This window comes from Oxyura jamaicensis, chromosome 5 (genome assembly GCF_011077185.1).
Source record: "Oxyura jamaicensis isolate SHBP4307 breed ruddy duck chromosome 5, BPBGC_Ojam_1.0, whole genome shotgun sequence".
Taxonomy (NCBI): Eukaryota; Metazoa; Chordata; class Aves; order Anseriformes; family Anatidae; genus Oxyura; species Oxyura jamaicensis.
The window spans coordinates 12,052,450-12,069,444 of record NC_048897.1 but is presented as its reverse complement, the minus strand read 5'-3'; the positions used below and the strand labels follow the sequence as shown (position 1 = coordinate 12,069,444).

The 16,995-nt window shown below is 34.6% G+C and overlaps 1 protein-coding gene across 2 annotated transcripts in view; it reads right to left on the bottom strand.

Moving 5' to 3' along the window:
* The window catches only part of PRKD1 (protein kinase D1), a 126,317-nt gene that overhangs the window by 7,224 nt on the left and 102,098 nt on the right, over positions 1-16,995 (bottom strand). For both annotated transcript variants that reach the window (XM_035327728.1, XM_035327729.1), the window contains 10 exons: positions 15,601-15,805; positions 13,329-13,452; positions 12,453-12,530; positions 11,218-11,497; positions 8,622-8,674; positions 7,964-8,036; positions 7,013-7,119; positions 6,421-6,582; positions 4,996-5,094; positions 3,605-3,872 (listed from right to left, as the gene is read on the bottom strand). In XM_035327728.1, coding sequence (XP_035183619.1) covers positions 3,605-3,872; positions 4,996-5,094; positions 6,421-6,582; positions 7,013-7,119; positions 7,964-8,036; positions 8,622-8,674; positions 11,218-11,497; positions 12,453-12,530; positions 13,329-13,452; positions 15,601-15,805 — 1,449 coding nt within the window. The remainder of the gene's footprint in view (positions 1-3,604; positions 3,873-4,995; positions 5,095-6,420; positions 6,583-7,012; positions 7,120-7,963; positions 8,037-8,621; positions 8,675-11,217; positions 11,498-12,452; positions 12,531-13,328; positions 13,453-15,600; positions 15,806-16,995) is intronic.

The following is a 16,995-nucleotide window of genomic DNA, read 5'->3' as shown; positions in this document are numbered from 1 at the left end:
ACAATTTTCACACAAAGTATTAAGTTAACAAATTACCGTTTTCACAGGAATGACTGTTTCAACTCAATTAGGATGTAACACATAGATTAACACAAAAGTTAGCAAAATACGTGAAATCCCTGTCTTACTGGAACCTACTATCCATTTAGTCCTACAACACAAACTTTTGCTTTTCATTTAATTTATAAGAAACATATCACCTTAAGAGTATCAAGAAAAGCAGTGCTAAATTAAAAATAAATTTATACTTGATCCAGATTTTTTAAAGTACACACATAATATCAACTACTCTAGCAGCCATCACTTGTGAAAATTTAAGCTGTAGACATTAATATAATATTTAGGAGTTCCCAGACCCTGTATTCTTCTGAGTATAGCTCTGTTATCAGTGATACAACTTTTTCACACACCCACCCACTACTTCCCTATTGCTCCTCAATACAGCTTTGTTGACAATGCGCACATGCAGTTATTTTGGCAAAAAATAATCTTCAGCTGGCAAAGCTTATTATTTTCTGTGAAATGGATTCAGCTGTACTATCAAAAGAAATCCTTGGCAATTATAAGCTGCACCTCCGCAACAGAGGTTAAAATACCATTCTATTCTGGCAAACACATGTAAGCATGGCCAAGACCTTAGTTTAAACAGCTAGTTAAACATTTACTGAGGTACAGACATCTTTGAGCTGTAATATGTATGTGACCTCCTTGTACTTAATGCTTATTCATGTGACTTTCTCATTAATGCATGGAACAGTTTCTATTCACATATGCTGAAACAAGTCTATGTTGACACAAAGACAGCTGCAGTATTTATTTGTGACTCAAAAAAAAAATGTAAAAGGCACACCATGATCAGATTTAATACATGAAAGAAATTACATTGTTTCTTCCCAAATTATTTAATAATATAAAGTAATATGAAGCACCTAATCAGCAGTATGTACCTCACATAGCTTATCAGAGTAGCAGTAATAGTTGTGTTGGTAGCTGGTAAAAACAAACAAAAATAATTATGAATACAATGATTTACAAAAAAAAATCCACAGCAGAATGAAACATGCCATGAACAATCTAAAATTTGACATAGCACATTTTAGGCCCATTCAGTTCAAAAGAACAGCCACCACATTAAAAATACATTAGGTAAAATATATATAACAAGCAGAGGTACAGCATTTTTCAGGGAATTTTGTCATTAAATTCAACAGCATTTATTTTTTGTAACCTGCAGCTAAGTCAAAATAATCTTTTTGAAATAATGCAAATTTGGTGGACAGAAAGTTCATAGTTGGAAACAAGCAGTAACACTGTTGAAAACAGGCTCCATGTTGGACAGATATGAAATTTACATCTGTAATTAAGAAAGCTGCAAGAAGATTCTTCTGTATTAATATCTAGCAAAATTCCACGGAGAAGGCTGACTGAAGCTAAAATTCTAACAGAGCAGTTCAGTGAATTCAGAAATATAAACTTGCTTGACAATAATTGAAGCCAAAGAGAACAGAAATAGCAGATTGGACAATGGAATGCTGAATGGCTGTGACAAAACCTGTTTTAATACAGAGATTACCACAGAAATTGCCTCTACAGTAATGTCTTCCAATTCTATTTTGACATACAAATACATACTGAGTTTTCAGGGAGTATTCTTTCAAAGGAGAGAAAAAGGTGGGGAAAATGCAGCTGCTTGGTACAGATGGAAATCAGAATTCTCTAAGGAGGATTCTGTGATTGACAGATAGATACAAAGGTAGACGGATAGGTAGACAGACATTCTCTGAAAAAAAAAAAAAAAAAAGAAGAAAAGCAATTGGGTTTGGTGAAGTTAGAGAAGGGATTTCATGGATGAGCTTGGGAAATGATGCTCACAAGAGTTCTGAATGGATAAATGGGAAAAAAATACGTTTGTCAGAGGTATAAAAGTTGAAAAGCCTTAACTTCTACAGGCTAATTTTAATGGCAGAAAAGGACAGATATAGCCTGTTCATCCACGATCACTGCCTGTTACACTTCTTAAGTGGATTGGCAGGCACAAATTGGAGTCAGTATTAATTCTCTTAGATGGTTGGATGTGGCTTTGAGCAGCCTGGTCTAGTGGAAGGCCCCCGCGGCATTGGGGTTGGAACTAGATGATCCTTACGGGTCCTCCCTCCAACCCAAATTATGATTCTATGGTAGCCTTACTCTTTTTAAGTTCACTGAATTCTCAGTTTATGCCTGTCATTACTGAGAAATGTAATCTAGTCTGTGGAATAAGTTACAACTTTTAAAATCTAGCTGTAATATACAGTTTATAGAGTCCATTGTTAAAGAGTGCTTGGATCCAGCAATGCCTTTTGGATGTATGAGAATAAAGCACCAAGTAACAGAGAAGAATACTTACTTATGTTTTACTTATGGTAATCACTTGCTAAATGGCTCCTAGTTTTTCAAATTCTGACAGCATAATGTTTTTAAAAAGATCTTTCTCACATGCATTAAAGATAGTGTTAATTTTGTATTTCCTTTATCTGTGACAAGGACACTCATCTAATCAAATGCAGTTTCATTTTTTTAATGAATAACAGTGAAGCAAAATTTGGGTTGAAGGCTTCTGTGAGGGATGTGCTTGTTCATTATGTGTTAAATTTCTCCTAAATATTTGCACATGTCAATAAATAAATAAATTGGACTAACTGCTGAGTCTTCAATGGTTTTAATTCTTACATGTAGGAGTAGCTTAAAAAAATTTCTTTGAATTTTAAAATAATAATATAACGCATCTTGAAAGAAAACATCTGTGTAGATCCTTCAAGACAAAAAAAAAAATAGATTGAAAGAAATAGGTTCATCAATGTTTGTTTATGGTAATTAGATTGGAGATAATGTTTGAGCTCAACTTTTAGCTCTAAAAGTCACTTGTAATACTTTAGATAGAGAACTAGATTCCCATACTTGTTTCTAGAGCCATATTTAATAGACCTCATTTACCTTCTTTAAAGATGCTCATAGTAAAAAAAAAAAAAAAAAAAAAAAAAGCGCTAATAATTTACTATTAAAAATGTTTCAGAGATCTCCCAGCTTTTTTGCCCCCCACTCTTGCAGAAAGTGTCTTCTGACCATTTCTCACAATGTTTTTGAAATCTCATCTGTTTGGAATTGCTCAGTATCTTCTTCATCTTTCCACAGAAAGACTCTCAGGTTACAGTATCCAACTGAATGAAAACCAAATTACTGGCAAAAGTAGAATATGAAAAGGACTGAAGAAGTGCTAGGGCTGAAAGAATAAGTACAGAAGTAAATAGATGTAACATGAATTTTAACAGCTGAGGTCCCCCACAAGATTCTGTAGCAATCAAATCTGTAAGTGGCTATATGTATCCTTCAACACCTGGTGAGATCTTACACTAGAGGATTATGCCATATGCAGTCTATACAGGCTCTGCAGGAAGTGTCTACAGCAGTTAATACTACAAAACAGAGACATTACATTATGGTACATTATTGAAATTTCAAAAAAATAAATTTAACCCTGGTATGTAGAGAGAAAAACAAAATATATAAGCAAAATACAACTACACTTTTTTAGCATTTATATAAAACATCCACAGACAGGTATTACCTTCATGAGAAATTTCTTTCCATGGATTAGGTGGATACATGAAAGCAGCATTCTGTATTTGGTCATGTATGTCCTCATCTTCATTGAATGGGAAGGTACCACTAAGGCTTACGTAAATGATAACACCCACAGACCACATATCCAGAGATCTGTTATAGCCTTTGTTCCTCAGCACTTCTGGAGCAAGGTAGGCTGGTGTTCCTACAACTGAACGCCTAAAGGATTTCTCCCCAATGATTCGAGCAAAGCCAAAATCACAAAGTTTTACCTGTTTAAAGAAAATTGCTAGAGTAAATATGGATTTGTTTTTATTATCAAATACACAGTTGATGTACTTTTATCATGGTTTAGTTGTAAAATACATCTCTGTTGTTCCCTCAAGGATACTTTTTTTTTAACCTTCTCTTTGAGAGGAATCCCCTTATTCCACCACTAGATTACCAATCCATTGCATTCCTTCATGCTGTAAATAAACTGTAGTGAAAGTAATAACACAGAACTGCTTTGAATGAAAGAAATTATATTTTTGAAGGGCATAACAGCTTAGGTTTCTTGTGAAAGAAAGTAATAATACTAAATAATATTTATTCATTCAAAGCATAAAAACACAGCAAGAAGAAAAATGGTTTTACCTATGACTTTTTCCTGAATCAATCAAGTTGTCAAAAGTTAGTTCTTGAACTACCACTTTCAATTTGTTGGGGACTTAGTTATACCTCTCAGTAAATTTCCTTGTTGGATTTCTTCAGCAGGTCAGATTTCACTGGTTTAAAATTGTTGCTTAGAGTCTCAATATCATCCCTTTCTTTCAAATTATTATTATTTACAAAATTACGGGGAAATTAGCAACAATGTTCTTTTGAATGTAAGCAGTTGGAAGAGCTTACACATAAATTCTGCAAATCAAAGAGAACTGACTGATATAGATACCTCTTAATGAGAAGTACAAAGAGTAAGAAACTATGTTTACACCATCTGCAAGGTACGTGGCATTTAAATTCATAACATTAAAGAAGACGCTGTTCTTCACAAACCATTCCTTAACTTAAAAAAAAAAAAAAAAAAGTCTTTTCTGTTTCTGCTTTCAAATTGTCATTTATCTGGACCAAATTAACCAATTAAGTAATTTGTGCTGTAATGGTGAGCACATTATAAACAACTGCACAACTGCTATATCATACTTCAAAATCTAGTTGAATATTTTAGGTAAATGACAAAAAAAACAAGGATTTTAAAAAATATCCTTTTTTGGATACTCATATCTACAACTTTATGTAGTTCCTGGAATTGATACAGGCTGGTCACTAACCACTTGTTTGTTCATAAAATAATCATTGCTAGCACTTATTAATTTGAACAATTTATCTTAACAAAGGGCATTTCCTACTTGCCTGTGGAAAAGGATCAGCTGACGCCAATAATACGTTTTCTGGTTTGAGGTCACAATGAACTATATTTTTGAAATGGAGATGTCTTAAAGCAACAAGGATCTGTCAAGAAAAAAAATCAGAAATAATTTCAGTTTTAAATGTTGTATATTTATTTGGCTTTATATTGTTCTGACAGTAACAGTGACCAGAGAATTGAGGAATGGTGCAGAAGGATACAATCCAACAAGACTGTACCTTTTAAAACAATGTCCACAATGTAAGCAAAAAGCAAAAATGTCAGCTATTATTTGTTGTGCCTCAAGTTTTCTTAATGTTTCACTGTACAGAATACAATTGTTTCTTCTCCAAGGACCTCATATTCTAAACTTTTTTTAGAAAATGCATTCTAAGTACTTAAGTTTTTGTGAGATCTTTAACGCAGAAACATTTCCAAAGTGAGCTTCCAGATCTAAATTATTCACTCAAAAATTTTCACAGAAATGTTCTGTGATCCAATTTAAGCATATCCTTGAGGTGATAAAGCATAAAGAGCCTTGCATGTATTTTTATGCCGTTACACACATAAGAACATGCAAAGATAGTGTAACAGATATCCATCCTGTCCCTGTGGCTCTAACTCATTCTTTGTGTCTGGTCAGGGACTGATACTGACTTTCCTACTGTATTAGAGCAGGCAATGGCTAGAGGCTAAATGTAAGGTAAGCAACCAAATTCTAAAGCTGATGGCAGTTTTGCCCATGAAAGCTTGAAAGTTAGAGAACCTACTATGTTCCGATTCTAATAATAAACTTCCACTGTAACACTGGAGTTTCTGCTCCTTTCTTTTTCTTGCTTTAACACAAAAAACAGGCTTCTGCTATAACTCTGCAGTGGCTTGCTACTCAATTGTGTATCTAAATTTAAACCAGTATTATGGGCAGCCAAAGTAACAATATGATAATATGACAACAGGAAGAACAAAACCACCACCAACAAAAAAATCACATTGTTAACAGAAGTCGTACAGGAAATCAGATTCATTTAATCAGATCCAATCTCAGCATAGAAAAGAGGCACAGAAGCGCATATCATGAACTGTAATGGTTAGGTGCTGGCAAATTCAGAAGGCTTAAATTTCCTTCTGCAGGTCTTTGACGGTTTGCTATCTGTGTTTTGCAACCCCTTCTTGTGCTTAATCCTTCAAGCATAAGAGAACCTGATGGTCTTCCATCCAGCAGCCAGGCAACTGCACATTTATCTATTTCTAGGTCCTCTTAATGGCTTACTACAAATCACATAATGTACACAAAGATATTTGTACCATCCCTGATAATATAATCCAAGCTTTCATAAATCAGAGAAGTAAATTATGTCAAAAGAAAACATAAGAAACATTGGTAACAATTGACCTCAAATCTCTTTCTAGGTTTATAATCAATTTCTTACCTGAGTAATTAAAAACTTTGTTATTCTCTCCGGCAATCTGCCATTTTCACTTGATAAGATCATCTCCAGCATATCTCCATGGAGTTTTTCCATAACAACAAACACTCTTTCTGGTGTCTCAAACATGCACTCCAAATTTACAACCCCAGGATGATGAAGATTCTATTAAGGGTAAATACAGCACTTGAACAACATAGATTTCCCAACATGATTAGAAGGTTTTCTCATTACATAGCCATTCACATAGCCAATCTTCAGACCCTCCTAAACCAGACAACATTTCAGCTTTTCTTAATATAAACTGCATGCTTCATTTTTAAGCAACAGGCATGAAATTTCTAGGGATGGTATATGAAAATGGATGCACTTAAAATCACTTTAACAAGCATACATTATTGTGCTTGGTGCTTTAAACTGCAGAGATAATTCCTAACATAACATTCCCAATACATTTGGTTTTGAATATTTATGCAGATTAGGCAGTAAAAATACTAATATTTTCTGCAAACACAGTAGTGATTATCAACTGGAATATTATCTGGTATTTATAGTAATGTATAGAGTGAATACAGTGAAAATAATAGAAAAATACCTGTAAAATTGCAACCTCATTACGAAGTTGACTTTCCTGTTTGGTTGGAAACCTTAGTTTGTCAATTATTTTAATGGCGACATCTCTTCCTGTTTTGCGATGTTTTCCTGCATTAGAAACAAACAAAACAAAACAAAACAAAACCAGAAGGTGTTCATCAATTAACATGATTAATTCTGAAAATTGTTCCACTTTCACTTGATGGTACCAATGACCACAGCTAAATATCAATTATATACAACGATGTCCAAATAAGTAAATCCCAGTGCAGGTATGCAGTAACTTAAATAAAAGTTTTCTGTTATTTCCCTTTTTTCTTCCCTTTGACTAGTGAATTTTGACTGCAACTGGCAGGTCCCAGGCTTAATCCTTCCAGACTATCAAATAACGAAATAGGTGATCTCCTTCAAGCACGTGAGTGCACATCCCAGGCTTATCAGGCACCCGTAGAAATTCTTCAGTGAAAATGTACAGTTAGTTCTCACTTCACTTGTCTCAAACAACTGCACCTAACCCCCCTGCCGCCCCCAAAAAAACTGTCAAAAAAAATGAGAAAAAAACAGAGGAAAATAGTTAAAAAATAATAAAAAAAGGAAACAATTCAAACAAACTGGTAAAAAGAAAGAAAACAAACTCATGAAATCAAGCCAAGAAAAACAGTAGCAAGAAATAATGTTTTCCTTCTTTCATTATAGTTCTTTAAGAGAACAGGTTTCTGCACTTCAGGGTTTGTACTACTAGAGCTCTTAATATACACTCATCCTCTACTGGCAGAAAACTTCAAATTAAAAAAAAAAGACTGTCAACAATAAATGGTGTCCCTCTTTAATGAACACTACTTAAACACCTCTTAGATCATTTCTCTAAGAAAGCATTTCAGAGTCCAAATACTTTCATCATTCCAGATTTTTTCTGCCTTTAGCATAACTGTACAACACATCAAAACCTTACCTCCATAAACAATTCCAAACTGTCCTGATCCCAACACCTCATCTGGGAAGATTTGGTATACAGTACTGATATCCTGTTCATATAAACATAAGAAACATTAAGCATTGAGATATGGAAACAAAATTTGTATTTGATCTGCTTTTTCTAATGGGAAGCAGCATGCATTTACTACAGTACATTTCAAAACATATTATCTGCTAGAAACATTCATGTGAGTTTTCTTAAAAGCAGCGATAACTGTAATTGTAATATCTTCTTTGTACAACAAAGAATATCTAATCTCTCAGCAATGACAGAAACGGTATATTTATCAAGGCTTGTGATAAGCCTTACTGAATTCAACAGACAGAAATTCCATGAACTAATAACATCAAGTGCTCACTTTTCCTTTAGCTAATTAACATCCTGCAAGGATAAGTAGTTAAATTCTGTGTTAAGCTAAATCACATATATGCAGTTCTTGTGTCGCAAGGAAAAGGTGCCATGAAGATGACTTTTCTCAGAAGTTAACTAAGCTAATTGTTTGTTAATTTCTACAGGACAGGTGAAAAAACAGCTGATGGAAACTACTCTCTAACATACCTCTTTGCAAAACAGATCAATGATTTCACAAGCTTAATCATATCATGTCTAGCACAAGCATTCAGAGAACACTCACCACATTTTCTTGAACTTGGCAGTTTGACACAGAAATACTGATGGAAATATCCCCTGGGGAAGAAAGTAAAATATACTTAGATTGCTGTGCTTTTAGTTGAAACATGTAATAATAGGAAATGACATTTACATTACATCAATATCTTCTGACAGCTGTAGAAATTGGACCAATTAGGTCAGCTTGTTCATCTACCAGCTAATATAAAATTACACCAACCCACAAATATGTGACTCGAACAGCAGACTTTTGTAGTATATCGGAACGAACAGGATTATACATTTCATTTTTTTTAATACTAAAATCTCATATTTCCCACTGATTAGCTTACTACTTACTACTTTATTCCATTCTATTTTGGGGCTTTATACCTCATGCGAGTAACACAACAGCAACTAGCGTAAATTGCTTTTATTTCGTGCATTTCAAAGTAATCTTTTATTTCTAGTGTCACCTACAATGTATTTGATGCTATTCAGACTAAGGCCTATACTTAATCATATTGGTATGTGTACTGTTAAAAGTAATAGACATTTCTCCTGGCATAAGAGACATTAAAACAAGTAATGGAAATAGGTATTTGCACATGTGCTTTAACACAATAAATATCAGATCCAACTTCTAAAAATTCAAAGCTTAGGATGTTACCAGAACCTTTTTGAATGGTAAACCCACTGAGAAGCTCAATAAAACTGGAGAATATTTTTACTGCTACTGTACTAAACAAAGATGCCATTTCGGGGAGGGGTTCTTTGGAGCACTGATGCATCAATCTCCTGTCTCTGCCTAGAATCCCATTCAAGCTGACTTTTCATGTTTTTTGTCCATACCAAGACTTCAGTCTCTTTGAAACCAGTGTCCTCTTCTATAAAGCCTGTATTACACATTGAAGAAACTTACTACTACTCATCAGTATCTTTTATGAGTAACTTCTGCTCCTTCTGACTTATTCCCTTGTCCTCTCCTTAGGAACAGAGTTTTTTGGAAGGGGAAATTTTGTTTTCATGAAGTCTTTTTATTGTTGTTGATCTATCTTCAAATGTATGTGCTATTTTGTACTTACATGAAAAATAACATGGTCATGCTAAAGGAAGCTTACAAGAAAGCTGGAGAGGGACAGTTTATCAGGTGTTGTAGTGACAGGGTAAGAGGTTATTTTTAGAAGAGTGTAGGTTTAGATGAGATATAAGGAAGAAATTCATTACAATGAGGGTGGTGAGGCACTGGAACAGGTTGCCCTGTCCCCGGAATTTTTGAAGACCCGGTAAGATGGAGCTTTGAGCAACCTCATCTAGTGGCAAGTGTCCCTGCCAATACCAGGGGGGCTGGAACTGGGTGGTCTTTAAGGTCCCTTCCAACCCAAACCATTCTATGATTCTATGTGTGTTACTTAGAGCAGGAGACAGAGCATTGCTACCATTCTTAGTCCCCATGAAAGCTTGTTCTAAAGGTCTCAGGTTACCTTAATTTTTGCAAAGAAAAAAAAAAAAAAAAAAAAACACAAAAACAAACGGGGGATAACTGCTAACTCAGAAAGAAAATTTTCCAGCTTCCCAAGAGGTAGAGACAGCTGTCAGTCCCAGTCCAGCATTTTAGGTGATTTGTTTAGCTACACTGGACTCAAACCAGGGGTACTAAGCAACTAACCTGACTGAAATGACATCCAGAATTTGACACTATTTTATGCAGGAACCTAGTCAAGAAAGCATAGGACAGAGATGATGTGAGCTGTTGTGCCTGGAGAAGTATGCCACAGTTTGTTGTATTACTGTGTTTCTGAAGGGCTTGCTGTCTTGTTAGCATTTCACACTGCATTAACAGCATCCAGATGTCAAGTGCTAAAGCAAGTGTATATATACTGCAAGAAAAGGTCTAAACCAGCTTGTGCAGACATAACCAAATTTGCTTTACGCTGAGTAGGCTGAGTACAATTAGCAAAGCAACCACAGTAGCACATACCTGGTAGTAGTGAATTGTTTGGTCTCTGCTACTTTGTTATCATGTTTGGTTTACATAATCTGTCATCTTTGGTAGAGAATTACCCAAAGGTATGTAAACTGGAGACAAAGATATATTCAGTCCTTTCGGTCCTGGGTTGTTAGCCTTGTTGTGCTTAGAACAGCTGTTCTTCACACAAATTCATTTCATCTCAGCATGGGATAATGTGGCAGTTGTACAGACAAATGTAATGAAAAAGAGCATAACACTTTTGCTACAGTGACCTAAAGAGTGAATGGCTGCTTCTGCAGATAGCTAGAAACATAAATTATAGTCACGATGGGAAACATCTATCCATTCCTAACTGGAGCTCAGAAAACTTCACACCTCTGCACAAAGAAGCTATAATTCATGTCAGCAACACAAATATGGATGAGATGCCATAGAAATAGAACACCTATTTGCTCTCTAGCAAATCCGCACATTGTATGTTAACACAGATGATCTAGTATTAACTGGAAACATATGGATGAGAAATTGTGCCCTTTAAAATAATACACAGACAGCTGATGAGCTTTTACTAGCTGTGCAATATTTCCATACAGAAGATTGTCATTTCTTATTTGACTGTATTTATCTGTAATGGAGAAAATAAACTTACTGTGTAGGCTGGGTCCCGACCCAGCTGATGCCCCTTTAGGGATGACAGGCATCAGGGCATGCTGTATTGCCATCTCCCACATTCTTGCCACGTCTATGCCAATACCACTGGTGAGAACACTGTTATTCAATGGAACACTTGAGAGGTTTTCTATGTTTTCTCCAACATAATAGACTATATTTGCTGTGCTTATTTCAAAACAATGAGGATTGGCTCCTTGAGGCAGTAAAGTGAAAGTTTTTGCAGGTTCCAGAGAGAAAATTTCAGACAATGGAATTTCCTATAATGAATATATATATAAATTTATTTTCTGTGTAAAGATCATCAACACATAAAACTAAAAAATGAACTAATTTGTTATGTTAGCTATTGCTTTTAACCACATGCTTCTTGTGCAAACAAAAAGGCTCTTGTAACCTGAAACTCTTTGAAACAGAAGCCTGTTGATGGCAAAATACCAAAGATTTATTTCCAAGACCAAACAGAACTTCAATTATTTAAACTTGGTGAGAGAGGAGTGAGGTGCCATCAGAAAAGACCACCAACAGAACTCCACTAGAAAATTGAACCCTGCTTCCTTCTATATAAAAAATATAAAATATTTTAATATTATAAATTTCTAAACAAATGTTATTTGCAAATAAATCTATTAAGAAAAGCAGAATAACTCTATTCTAACATTAAGACTGCAAATCCACCTTTCACATAGGCATTAACTTAATTGTTTCATCTTGAATAAGACTTAAGGACCCATTTTACTAACATATTTCTCTGAGAGGAAGCCACATGAAAGAAATATTTTGCATTATCAAAAACTACTGCAGTAACGCCTAAGGAGTTTAACTGCCTCAGGTAAAGCACATGAGCATTAAAATAATCTTTTACAATTTGAATCACAACATATGTCCAAAGGGCTGAATTAAAATAATATCTACTACACCTAATTGTTTGGAATGAATTTATATAATGAATGACAGAATGTCAGATGAGTTTCTTGGAATTTGTCACTGAATTGCCCCTGTATAAAAACCTTACATTTCCATAACATGTATTTTACCAGTCATTGTTAGCTGACACCTTTTTGATCTGAGACTTGTTTGTGAAATGCAAAATGTATGTAATGAAAACAAACATAGTTCAAAGTTATACTGCTAATGCACTTTTTGTATTTATTAATTCAGCAGTTCACTCTAATCATTAATCATTAGAAAAGTAGATTGAAAAACATGCCTTACCTTGTAATATTTGCTTCCAGTATCATTTTGAAAAAGTGTAATGCATTTGCTGTCCAGTCTCCAGTAGTGTCGCTTCCTCTACAATGAAAAATAGGGGAAAAATCTTTCTAAAAGTTTTCAAGAAAATTTAAGAAATGCTAATTTCTCAAAAGAATCACTTCCAAAACATTTCATTTACATCTGAAGGGATGAATTGTAAAGGATAAAGTCCTTTGCTGTTACATGATTTTTATGATGACTTAATATATTTAAGATTTATAGGTACACCTTTTGTTGTTTTAATAATAATGTAGCTGTGTTCAAGTCATCTAAGTTTTGAAAACTTAACATGTCACTTTAATGTCTGGGTTACGCTCCACACAATTTACTACAGGTGTGTTGCTAAAATAATTAAACTTTCTTTTTTTATTAGTCATAACACCCTGTCTCACCTTAGAAGGCCACATATTGACACTTTGATTCTTGTTTTAGCACAAAATAAGTGTTTTTTTAATGATACATTTATTTTACAAAAGCCTCATTTCACATAACAGTAGACTAGGAGACTGCAGTTGGAAGATAAAGATACTTTCCAGAACCTCTACAGTGTTAAGATTTTGTTCTTTCTTCAGAATGCCTTCACATTTGGCCTACAATAATGCAACTGAAAGATGCAGATACTTTTTTTGTGTTTTAACTGTCTCCTGGTATGATGAAGTGACTGCTTCTTACAAGCATTGCCAGTCCTCAATTATGGGAGTTAGGACTTCAGGAATCACAAATACTGTAAAAATTCCTTATGTGAGTGACTTTAAATTATCAAAGTATTGTTAGGATCTGATTGTGTGCTATCATGTAGTATGTAGAGTAAGACAGGCCTTCCTTAACATTTCTTACCAGTGTATCCTTGCTTGTATAGTGAACCATCCAACCCTCCTTCATTACTGTGCTACTTCTCCTTTTTGTGTGCTTCACAGATTGTACCACTCTCATTAATGGAATATTGTTGCTGGTTGAAGGGCTTAAGAATAAATCAATAAAGGCTTTTAAAAAGAAGACAATTTTAGAGAAAGACAGAAAAAAATCTTCCAATTCAGAATGAATATATATATATATGATAACCACATTTACAATTATAGTCACTAACAGACCTGGACTAGACACATTTTTTTTGTCATTCCAAGTATCTCAAGATTACAAAGAAAAAATCTTGTAATGCCACAATAGGAGAATGCTTAAACCCACACAGCACACATAAAATATTCTGAAAGATGAGCTAAGATGATGGGCAAATGACTAGGGCCTCAACTAGACTGTGGGAGACATAGCTCAAGTCTGTGCTATGCATGATTCAGACATGCACTTGATCTTGAATATCTCATAACCTAAGTAAACATTGTCCATCAGATTACCACCCTGTGATCTTTCTTGGGTTCAAACACAGAATGGAGTTACGACAGTTTAGAGTAGAAAATGTGTCAGCTGACTAGCTGTGTATACACTGGCAGGGCATAGTAGAGACTCTGCTGGAACCTCTCAGAGAAAGGGTTTTGGACAACAATGTTGTCGTTGAGGATTAAAGCAAAATCCCACTGCCCTGCACTTGGCTATGCACCCTGAAAACTTCCAATGCTCAGCACAGTAACTCAGGAAGTCATGGGAACTTGACAGTATGCCTGATAGTAAAAGCAGATAAATAGTGGAATATCTAGTTGGAGAGGTTTAAGAAGTAGCCAAGCCCATCTTCCCACTTTTCTTGATGTTGGAGTTAACCATTCCAAGAGCAAATTCTGCATAATGGATCATCTGCTTCATCATCTGCTTCAATCCTAAACTTAAATGTTTAGTCATTTCCAGCAGCAATTCAAACTGAGATGCTGCATCCTACGTGAAAACAGAGCACTGAGAGCACATGCAGTCTGCCTTGCTGGCAGAGCCACCGGTGCAAAAATTCTGGCAAAAAAAGGTCAGAAACTACCCAGGAGAAGAATATCTTGAGCTTCCACAACTGTTCAGATTGTGAATATTTGCAGATGGCCCCCCTTCGCTGTAAGGAATCCTGGAAATATGAAGCATTTTATGAATCAGCAGTTTCCAACCAAAATGCAAAGTGTCCTGTCTTAAAGTTTCATTAAGACTCTAATTAACCTACCTTTTTGCCTAAAAATGATCAAATGAAATGCAGTCCCTGTATAACTATTCTTGTCTCTACTGACAAGAGATTTCCTTTTTTTATTTGCCTTTTACAGATCCCTTAAAAATAATCCATGGACATGGAGACTACCCTTACAAATCATTTTTGGAAAGTATTACTGGAAGTACAGGGATGCCCCTCAAGTAAGGAGAACAATGTACCTTGGTCATATTTTTTTTTTTAATTATTTATAATTCAGTATCTATATTTCAGAGAACCTTCAATGTTGTCCATTTAATATAGCTTAGACAATTCAAAATTATATATGACACTAACTTTGTGAAATAAGCATAGACATATTCAGGTGATTCAATTTGTCTATACACATAGTATGTATGCAGATGAATATGACAGTAGGAATAACAGCTCAATGCTGTTGATAAGGGCTTTAAACTAAAAGAGTTTAGCTACATTAAGTTAAACTTAAGTTCCAGTTTGTCAAACTTTCCTTCTTTCTGAAGATACGTAAGAATGCAAACAATATACCTACAGTCAATTATAACAGTCACTTATACAAGGTTATTAATTATTTTATTTTATTTAAATGACCAAGCACTGCACTTCTAGTTGGGGAAAATAAAAACATTTTACATTTTTTCTCTATTGCTCATGTACAAATAAATTTTCACAACTTAATTTTCACAAGAGAAACAAACACTTGTGTATCACAGAATCATATAGGTTGGAAGAGACCTCCAAGATCACCGAGTCCAACCTCTGACCTAACACTAACAAGTCCTCTCCTAAACCATATCACTAAGCTCTAAACCTAAATGTCTTTTCGGTTACTACTTCAACTCGACAATAAAGTTCCTTTTAAAATCCTAATGCATATATTCAGAAAAGTAATATCATTGCAATATCACGTATCACTAGCTCTCTCAGTGTTGAAGGAGCAAGAATAGGGTCCATTTAGATTTCTCTTTGAGTCCTAGACATGATATAAATAAATACAGAAGAAGATGGAAGGTTCACCTGATCATCCTGTTAGACTCATCATGATCTGGATCAGGATCCTGCATTTCTCCATTATCACTATGGCATCCTGTCATTGATATCTCAGAATCATGAGCCATAGATTCTTCCATGTCATCTATAAAACTGCTGTTTCTTTCACTGTCATTGTCGTCACTCCCTTCTTCCATGACCACGTCAGACTCAGCCCCAGGACTAAGGAGATCTGGAATATTATTTCTGAAATTAATATCTGAAAACATACAATATACCAATTGCAACAATCTAACACTTCTCAAGCTTCCAGAAAAATCAGGTTCTCATTGAAACTCTAATGCTTGGGCCTCTCTCTACTCAGTGCATACTGGCAAAGCATGGTCTTTAACCAGCAATTTAGAAAATCACTGCAGAAAAATGGAAACAAATCAAACCGGAGTATTTTCAGAAATACAACTTTCTGTTAAAAATTGCCTAAGTCAAGGCAGAATTTCTTATCCACACATTTCTATTCAAATATTCTATGCTCATGAGTGTGCAGCTTGTATGGTGTGCACTGACTTGATGGCTGTCAGCAGGCTACAGCTGCAAACTAATGCTAGAAGAGCAGAAATTTCAAACTACAAGTTTTGTAATTCACTGATGACATGCTCACGAACTACTGAAGTAACTCCCAAGACAATTACTTGTAATAACAATTATTTATTCGGGGGAAAAAATATTTCCTTTGTAGCAGTCTTCTCTGTGAAGGCTGCACAATACAGCACTGCAATCCATTCTAATGAAATAATATTCCCCACCTTTAAAAAGGAATTATTTAATAAATATTGAATAGTCCTATATAAGATAGCACAGAAAAAATATGATATTTTAGGATTTAACTTATTTGACTATGGCACATAGTATTAACAGTATTAATAGCTGTTATTTCATCTGTAAATTATTTCTGCTCATATTTAAATAATATTAAACTTTCCAATTTCATGATCAGATAAGACTAACCAAATTCAAAGTAAGAAATAACTTTTTACTGTACTGCTGCTTGTGAATGGATTAAGAAGACAGAAAAGGATAAAACTTTATTTACTTATCTAAGGGCTTAATTATTAAAAAAAAAAGGCAAAAAAAAATTACTAAAAAAAAAAAGAAAAAGTCAAAATCATCAGTCCTGTCAGACAGGAAAGAGAGGATTATTTTTTTCTGGGATGTTTGCAGTGTTTCAGGACCCACTCAGGACAGCAGTTCAAAGTAAGATGAAATCACATGGAAGATACCAAATGTTTTCATTGAGAAACTTTCACCTAATTCTGTGGAGGAAGGTTTCTTGACAGTCCATATTGAGGATGCCCCAAAAGAAAAAGAACAGTGAAATGGTTGGCAGAAAAATGTTTTGAACTGATTGTATTTCACTAGAATTGG